Source organism: Kwoniella bestiolae, chromosome 2 (assembly GCF_000512585.2).
Source record: "Kwoniella bestiolae CBS 10118 chromosome 2, complete sequence".
Classification (NCBI taxonomy): Eukaryota; Fungi; Basidiomycota; class Tremellomycetes; order Tremellales; family Cryptococcaceae; genus Kwoniella; species Kwoniella bestiolae.
The window spans coordinates 3,654,555-3,664,109 of NC_089242.1; the positions used below are offsets into that span (position 1 = coordinate 3,654,555).

Sequence of the window (9,555 nt, forward strand, 5' to 3'; positions counted from 1 at the left end):
GCACGGCGAGTTGAGCGATCGAATGCTAGCTATAGTGACGTGACCGAGGATTTCTCATCCCTCGATACCATCAATGGCTTGGGAGCGTCATGAAGACAAGCAAAGCAAAGCAAGGAAATACATCCGGGTATAAGAATTGAGATATGATTATGATGGGTATCGCTACCAAAAGCATTATAAGCCAATACTAATCATTTCACTCTGTACGAAAACCCAAACCGAAAGTATGATCCCATGCTATGTATGCTACTCTATGATGGACGAAAGATAGATACCCTTTACAAGAAAAAACACAGTCCTACCTTAGCCCCTGTAATTTCTCACAATACACAAACAACGTTTTGGCCGTCGTCCTGCTCACATGCTGTTCATCAAGCTCACCAAGGAACAGCATCTCCCCCACGGCCTTGAGTAGGGGGATAACTAATCGCACGCAGCGTAATCAGCCAATCTTCCAAATCAGTCCTAATCCCTGTCCCCTATCGCAAGAAGGGAAGAAGTGAGACCATCCAATCAATAACTCACCATCATCAGCTTTCACCTCCACTCCACACTCTTTCCCCTCTCTAACCACATCCACCAACTCACTCCCCATCAGAGTAAGGAAGAACAAATACGTCGGGCTAAGGTTGAACAAACTCCCTTCCTTCTCCTTCTCTCCCTCTTTGTCTTCCACTCCACATGGGGTCGACCAATCCCTACAAATATTCAAAAAAGTCATAGCCGACTCAACTACGATCCTCTTCGCTCGAACCCTCAAATCCCAATCACGCATTTGCCTTTCTTCAAATTCGCTCATCCCGTAAAATCCCGTCGTAGAGGGTGAAGACGAAGGTAGGTATTTCGATAGAGTGGAATTGACGGACATCCGTACAAAGTGGAATGTAATCATTATATGTTGTTTTGAGGAGCCAATCACACTCTCACCGGTAGAACCAGAAGAAGATGAGATTGGACTTCGACTGATCGATCCCTCGAATTCCGATTCCCACCATCTCAACTCATCGTTCACCCCCCTCGCTAACGATTTTAGCTGCTCCACTAACACCTCAGACGGCTGGGTAGCACTGATAAGAGACTTAAATTTGTGCCTCCACTTGTTTAAGATCGATATCAACCTCGCATGGAAGGTTAATAGGATATCTTGTCTGGACGTTCTTGCTTGAGTTTGATGTTGACCCATGTAGTTGGTGGGTGGTATGAGCATGTAGCAGAATGATAAGGCGTCTCGAGGTGGTGGGGCGTCGAGAGATAGTTGGAGTCTCTCTGTGCTGTCCACGATCTATATCAGAGAATGAACAGCATGTCAGCATGCTACACTATAAAGTTCTTGACCGTTGGTCAGTCCTACTTACATAACATAATAACCAAATCCTGGCCATATCAAGATCCGTAGCCTGTCTCTCGGGAGGAACCAACCCCACCGAGGCAGCTATAGTAAACCTGGGTGTGGTTGACGATTTTAATAGCTATGACAATCAAAGAGAACCATTAGCTTGACATCATAATGTAATGACTGTGTGATAGGCGTGGTACACCAAGTACCGCATAAAAAGGAACACCAAACCCACCTTGATCCACCCCCTCGCCCACCTAAAAGCAGATCGAGCAATCACCGAAGCCTGCTCCCTCTGCGTCATGTACGTCGCCAACATACACGCCGCAACTATCTCTTCTGGCCCAAGACCAAACTCCGCATCAAGCGGTTCATCACCTTCTGGATCCCCAAAATCAGCAGTATAACCACCTTCGAACCTCTGCCAGCTCTCTGCGGGGGAAGTCTGTAGGAGGTTGGTCACCTCCTCTGCTAGAATATGATGATACCTCTTGTGGAAGGATGATAATCTCTCCGAGGAGATTAAGCAGAGGACAGAGAGGAGTAGAGGGGTTATATACCCTGGTCCGGCTATATAGGGGAACCGATAGAATTGGAGGGGGTAGCCGTATAATAGGGGGGAAATGCTTTTGTGGAAACTGTCGTGTAAGGGAATATCAGCTGCAAGACCTGATTTGATGATGATAGGTTCACATACTAGTTCACTAGTGATAGCGCGTCTTTCGGATCTACCAGACCTTTCTTGACGATATCTTTCCTTGGATCTTGAGAACCAATGATCATGTCGACTTCTTCGTTTGCTATCGCCTCCAACCCCACCTGGGAGTCAGGAGTGACAGTATGTCCGTCGTGAGTTGACAAGCTGCTATGTGATGATGGGTCCATATGCGAAGGTAGAGGATCAATATTCATATGTGGATTGGTGGGGTAGGGGTTGGGTATATAGGAAGTAGTCAACACGGGTGGACTTGACATCCTTGTCCGAGGTGAAATACTTCTCATCTCGATATCCTGAGGGGGTTGACCGATATTCCACCCTTCTCCACTTGCCGATAAGACTTGACCGATCGAAGGATGAACGATATGCGTACTGTCAATAGGGCTGGCCGGCAGAGGTGGTGTGCTCGAGGAGGGTCTGTTGGGCGGAATGAGTGGTGGTGGTAATCTTGTAGAGGAGGAAGTGAGTGGTGGAGAAGAAACCATCGTTGAGGGTGGTCTGGTGATGATAGTAGACGGGTTTGAGGCATGATAAGAACCATTGACACCATTCGTGTGGCCGTGAGATCTGGTTATACTGGAGGTTGAGCCTTGCAAGACAGAGGGCATACTTGAACTTGCACTTGATCCTGTTGAAGTGATCTCGCCGGTGGTGGGTTGTTTGACCACCGATTCTTCCTCTTCTTCCAATTCATCCACATCGTTTACCTCACGATTCTCCGATTTATTAGCAACCTTCCTTCGTTTCTTTGAGGTCCCGTTGGATTTAGCTTCCCCACCACTCTCCTTCTGATTCACATTGTGCTCGTTACCTTGCGAAGGGATTTTCGGTCTCTCAGGTGGATCATACTTGTCTAATCCATCGGGATACTCCTCACAGGTGAATGGGGGTATAACTTTCCTCTCAGTCAAGTGATGAAGGATGTGGTGAACCGCTTTTGACAGCTGGCTGAGATGGGTGGCTGCGTCGTAAACGTCACGAGTGAGCTTCTGCTGGACCTCGTCTTCCTACATACCAAACATCTCAGTCAGCCTACCAAACAAAACGAAACCCAGCGTGGGTTGGGAACACCGAACCCAGACTCACCTGAGATCTGGGGAAGAAAATACACTTCTCCTTCCTGACCTTACACCTCACACACTCCTGAGAGCCCTGCTCAAGTATACATTTGAGCTTGGCTTTCCGACAGTTGGTACATGCTTTTTGCTTCTTCTCCCTTGTCAACACCGAAGGGACTGATATCGATATTGTCGTAGGGTATACCTGCGTACTGTGTTTGGTAGGTTCAGACTCTCTCCGGGCGGAGGATGATGAAGCTGTGGTAGGTGATTTCGAGTTCCAAAATACCGTCTTCATCGGTGTAGGAGTTTGAGTTTGGGTGGTATCCTCGTTGATTTGTGGTGTAGCTGAAACCGACGCCGAGGATGAAGCTGGTATGGATATCTGTCTTGGTCTTTTCTTGTTGTTGCTTATTTTGTGACCATCTGAGATCCCTGTGTCATGGGAATGGGGATACATGGACGAGTCATCCTCTTGCGCAGTATGGGTGGGATCGAATGATACATGTGCAGATGATACGGTCGTCGCTCTGACAGCATGTGGGGAGTAGATCTGATTTTGAGGTAGATCAGGAGGTCGATCAGACATTCTTCGATTCGGCACCTGACCATGTTGATATGTGGAGTGGTAGTGCTCAGGATTGACTTGCCATTGCGGAAAGGAGTTGTGTCTTTGAGGTTGAGGCTGGGGCTCGTATCTTGAGGATGGTGGATACGTCTGATTATGCTGCATTGCTGGATAAGGGTACTGAGGATGTACGGAAGATGGCAGAGGGGTAGGTGGTGGATGTAAGGAAGTCATTGATGGGGAATGGAGGGATAGGGAAGTGCGGATCATATTGGACTGATTGGCGGGGGAAGATAAGGGGTTAGAGTAGGGATGTGACATGGACATTGTGCTGAAGGAGATATGAGTATTGATACGCCGGGATAGATGGATCGTCGAAGATATGGGTGTTGAGTGTTAGAAGCACAAGTGATGTGATGGTGCGGAGAGGGTAATGGTCCAGTCTCAAGGGAGGTCGTGTATCTGTGTGGATTGATGGTGCTTTGTGTATGTGAAGAGTATAGAAGGAAGATGTCTCCGATACCGCCGGATTAAGATCAGATATCGATCAAAGCTGGGTCAAGTATACCTTTCTTCAATGAGATGATGGGTGATGGGGAAGGGTGATAGGGCGCAGTGAAAAACCTAAATAGTTGACATGATTTGGATTGATACCTTTCCTCTGAATAATGATGGTAATGATGATGATGATCTTGATCAATCAATTATATGAGTGAGCTGTCATGGTATGTGATATGGTGATCGTCAATATATGATATATGATATTGATATCAGATAAAAAGTGGGAAGAGTGAACGGCGACATGGCCGATGATAGTTGGTTTGCTTATATGATAATATGTTTATGAAGATCAGTCACGAGAATGAACAAGAGGTTTAGTCATCCAAGCTGAGTAGATGATATCTTACCACGTCAACATGTCAACATGTTTTAGCTTTACTAGTACCAAATGAAATATAAGAGGAATGTGCGAGGGACCATGACCACTTTGATCGACGCACAAACCTCGTACCCCCTTTTTTCTCATGTGGTTGATCAACCTCACCCTGTTAAGATGTCAATGCGTAAACTCAATCCCATCATCTTGGTTCATGTCTCGGATGTATATATGTCATGTCATGCTTGGATGCAATAGTGATATCGATCGACTGGGTCAGGAACAGATGGATCACCGAGTTGATCTAGTTGACATGAACCATCTTGTGTTAAGGTATGCGTCCGGATCGTCCAATCTCTTCTTGTCTTGGGGTGATGATGGTCGTCAAGTATCATCGTTGTTGACTTTAGACCACCGACTATTGTCTATTGCTAGCGATCATCAGGTGGGGGAGGTCTACCAGACAGTGCGTTGTGCCAAAGTCGCATGGGTGGGGGTCTAGTATGATCACTAGCTGATAGAGAGTGAAGTAGGTCGTCTATCGTTCTGGTGTTGAAGTGACTGAGGATAGTTGATCGAAAATACTCTGATCCCACAATTGACTTCACTTGCACATACACCGCTGGTCTCTGAATCGAGGTGGAATACTTGATTGCCCTATCCCTATATATCGACTGGCGTATCTCAGCCCGCTTTCTCTCTCTCTCCCCGCCGCAGCTTCAAGACAGATATTCCTATTGCTCATCTGCTGTCATCTTGTCTCTTCTACTCTCACTTGCAACATCAGTACAGATACGCACCACCTTGCTCTGGTGGTGCACCTCTTTCCCTCGGAAAGAGGATTCAGCGGTATACCTTATAATGGTTGTCCACTTTACAAGCATGAGGACCGCATGACCGACGGGCATGACTAATTCAGCTCAAGTGTCGACTTGAGTGATTTTTGGGTGAGATTGTTTGCTGGAGCATGAGCAGGAATCAAAGAGAAAGAACATTCTTTTAGCATCCATCTCTGCTTTTGCTTTCCGCTGTGGCATGGATGTATCGCACAAGAACATCACCTTCCTCTCTATTCAAAGTGCAGTCTTTGTTGTTGTACCACCAATAACATATCTTATAGTAAGATCCGCCAAGATCCAACACAAATTAGGTTATCTTGCACCTCAACGTGCCGGCGCCGCGAGATCATCCATCCTTTTTACTCGTAACGCTTACAAATCATCTCCAATTCTCTACGCTGGTACTCGTACATCGCCTCTCAATCCTTAACCATTATATCATATTCTGCTCTTATTCCTTACAATTGACCAACCTCCCCTGATATCGAACCCCCTACCCCCAGCAGAGACCACATCATCGTTTCCACTCATACCCTTCCCGAACCAATTTCAATTTCGATTATCAAGCTTACACAACCCTCACAAGGTCAATCGATCCGCCCAAGATGGATCCGACACCTCCCTATAACGATATCTTAGATGACGAGGCATTAGCACCGCTCAAGAGGAATCATGCATGTTTGCAATGTAAGAAGAGGAAAGTGAAGTGTGATGCTGTAAGTATACTCATTTCTTCCTCCATGTCCAGCAACACGTAGGAAAGCAGATAGCTCACCTATCAATTAATCGTACCTTTAGACAAAACCAAGTTGTTCACCGTGTCTACGTTCCCATGCTCACGCTGTTCGTTCGGCACATCGAAATGGAACTTCACCCCCCGTCTTGACATGTACCTACACCGAAGGAGACTCGCCCGAACCTGGACCTGCTGAGGAAGGCAAATCAAAGAAGAAGAAGTCGATTGGCGGAGGGAGTAGTTCGAGTACCACTGCCCCTCATGTAGGCGTGAAGAGACACCAGGTCTCCCAGGGAAAGAGGGATACACCAGATGAAGAGAAGGATGCTCTGAAAGCTAGAATCGGTACGTTGTCATCCTCACCAATCTAATCTCTCATGGTAGTAGTCTGACTTGCTATTTGATCAGCCGAACTCGAAGCTAGACTGGCAGGTCTCACACCCCCAAGTTCACATTCCAATGTCGAACCCTCACTACCCATCACCAGTATCAACCCCTACTCCACCAATGACATGCCATTCTCATCTACGTTCCCTCAATTGTCGAGCTCGACGTCGTCTACATCCCGTCAGGATGGTGCGCGAGTTGACCCGATACTAGAAGAAATTGGAACATCCTATACTATACCTATCGTAGGAATGAGCGACACCAACACTGTGCCGCTTCCCGAACCTATAGGAGGGTTTGGCGGATTGGACGACTTCTTCATCGTACCCAAGGATTGGCCAAAAGGTCTACCTTTACCATGTGAGTGGGCTTGATCATATTGTTTATTGGATAAATTGCTGTATCCTTGCTTACAGTCGCCCATCTGACAGTCCTGCTCGAACATCTCGTCGAAACATTCTTCAACTACGTACCTCAAACGCCGAGGATGTTACATCGAGCGACGCTATTAGCAAGAATTAAATTACCACCTTCATCCCCCGATTTCCCTTTCCCAGGTTTATTACATGCTATCTGCGCTTCAGCTGCGACTTACACCGCATGGGTCAATAATCTCGCTCCTCATTTACTTGAAGAATCCGTCCAACGACACCTCGCCTTAGGTTTCGATCTCGACACGATCGAAGATTTCGGTCTCGCTCAGGCTCATCTGGGCAGTAAGGCTGTGGATCTGACTACATCAATTTGTATAATGGGTAGCGGACCGTTGATCTTCCAACTGGCTCAGACCTGTGTAAGTACTGACACACTACGAAACACTCATTCTGCTGAGCTGATTGGTAATATGTCAAATGCAGATACTACTAGGAGACGTCTACTTCCAAAAAGGTTTCCCCATGAAAGGATGGATGATAGGTGGCCAACCTTCTCGACTCCTGTCAGTCCTTGAACTATGTAATCGCCAACCTAGAACCAACACCTACAAGGAGCCTTTGTTGGCACCGCCCGAAACCGACAAGGAGCGTGAAGAAAGATTGATCACGACATGGATGGCATTCGTCGTAGATGCCGGTTTCACCATGAATAGCAATTGGGCTCCGTCAATGTCGTTGAGTGAGACGAGGTGTAATTTCCCCACGAGCGCGCAAGAGTGGAATAAGGTAAGGCTTCTTCGAAGCAGAAGCACTCCACCGAAGAAGGATGCTGATATGACAAAACCTGGACTCAGTTGGACGGAATGATCAAGAACCCTCAACATGCTAGTTCTTTGGATCTGTACTATTCGTGAGTCGAATAGCTCAGTATTCTTTTCATACATTCATGGTCAATTCGTGATACTAATCGATGGATGTTATATAGTCATCCCATCGAAGACTCATTCGTCTTCGTCGCTAAAGGTAGTACCCTCATGTCACAAGTGGGACTGTAAGTGCATTTCGTCATCTTAAATCATCAATCTGGATCTGAACGTTGTCGCTGATGGGTATGTCTGGGATCTTATAGATGGCTGAGGAATTGGCAACAAAGAGAAAAAATACCGGATGACGAATTAACTGGATCTTCGATGGATTCCTTCAAGTTACTCAATCACAGTATTGAAGCTTTCAGGTGCGCTCCGATTGTTCCTCTCTCACGCGTTTCGGTTCTGTAGCTGACTCATTGACTTTACAAACAATAGTACGAGTCTACCTGCATCCCTGAAAAACATATGTCGACACCTCGACACTCAGACTCAGACAATGTCATTCGACGCTAATCTCCTTTCGATCCATCTTATACCGAATATCGCTGTTTGCCTATTGCACGAACCATTCATACAATGGGTACCGTACGATCCGTCCACTATGGTTGTGCAACGAGCATATGATACGATCATGGCTGTTCTTCACTTGATACCGAGTAATTTGGATATCACCCTGGTCTTGACACCTTTCTTGGCGCTGTGAGTGCTGCATCAACTTACCCCGACTAAAGTGTCACGCTGATTTATGGTCTGTTCTGGCGTGATGTTTTAGGTCGTTGTACACTGTCGGAAGGTTCATTTCAGAATTCATCAAACATGCCGAATCGGCTGGACATGCCCAGACCGCTCTGAGGTATCGAGCCGATCTGACGACCTTGATCAATAGTGAGTCATATCTTCACATCTTTGAAAGACTCATTGACAGATGCTTATGACCCGTTCACTTAGTCTTCGAGAGGTACGGTCAAAGACATCCACTGGGAAATGCGATGGTTCACTTCCTCGAGAACTACATGCAAGCCTCGGCGAACAACCAACCATTACCAACGGATCAATGCAGATTCAATGGTAAAAAGATTGAGAAGATCGAATACCTGAACACCAACTCGCCCGACGAGAATATCGAGACAATCTACAACAACAAGCTGAACCTTCATGCTGAGATCTCCTCGAATCTCCCCGGCGCCATCGTAGATGGGAAGATGCAATTTGGCGTTGGCTTTGAGAATACTTCGGTTGGAAGATCCAATTCTACGACTAGCGGGATAAGTCCTAATACTATGATGTCGGGGATGTCGAATCAGCCCACACCGGAGAGTATAGGGAGTATGAATTTTAGTAATTGCGGTTCCGGTTCGGGGTCTGGTCCGGGGGAAAATATGAATGGAGGATGTTCATTGGATTTCGATATCAGTGGATCTGCTTCTGCTTCTGGTTCGGGTTCGGGAAGTGTGAGTGGAACTGGGAATATCCAACAGCAGCAGCAACAACAGCATAATGGAATATCAATTTCGGATCTGACCAACTCCACTTCCAACTCCACCTCTAATTGGACTCAAAACGCCGGTAATGGTGCCGGTGAGAAAGAAAACTTCACAAATTGGGATAAATCGTTTCGCGCCAGACCTCAACTCCAACCTGGCGCTCAATTACCTATGATGACCTTCTTGGGCAATTTGGGGACGGAAGATACGATCCAGCCTTTACCTATACCTGTTCCGCTGGGTGGTGATTCTGGAGCATATGTGGATTGGAAAGATGGGCCATTTAGGATTCCTGGGATGAAGGATTAA

At 46.6% G+C, this 9,555-nt stretch overlaps 2 protein-coding genes across 2 annotated transcripts; one reads left to right on the top strand and one right to left on the bottom strand.

Annotated features, from left to right (window-relative positions):
* Window positions 1-298: 298 nt before the first annotated feature.
* I302_104517 (uncharacterized protein) lies at window positions 299-3,845 on the bottom strand (the record flags this gene model as incomplete). The annotated part of the gene is made up of 6 exons (XM_065869895.1): window positions 299-423; window positions 526-1,282; window positions 1,356-1,469; window positions 1,572-1,974; window positions 2,034-3,061; window positions 3,141-3,845. The coding sequence occupies 6 exons, from the start codon at window positions 3,843-3,845 to the stop codon at window positions 299-301; spliced, it is 3,132 nt and encodes a 1,043-aa protein (XP_065725967.1).
* Window positions 3,846-6,001: 2,156 nt separating this feature from the next.
* Window positions 6,002-9,555, top strand: I302_104518 (uncharacterized protein; the record flags this gene model as incomplete). The annotated part of the gene is made up of 11 exons (XM_019189873.1): window positions 6,002-6,112; window positions 6,195-6,477; window positions 6,541-6,879; window positions 6,951-7,312; window positions 7,377-7,679; window positions 7,748-7,803; window positions 7,879-7,944; window positions 8,023-8,127; window positions 8,198-8,461; window positions 8,535-8,647; window positions 8,711-9,555. The coding sequence occupies 11 exons, from the start codon at window positions 6,002-6,004 to the stop codon at window positions 9,553-9,555; spliced, it is 2,847 nt and encodes a 948-aa protein (XP_019049435.1).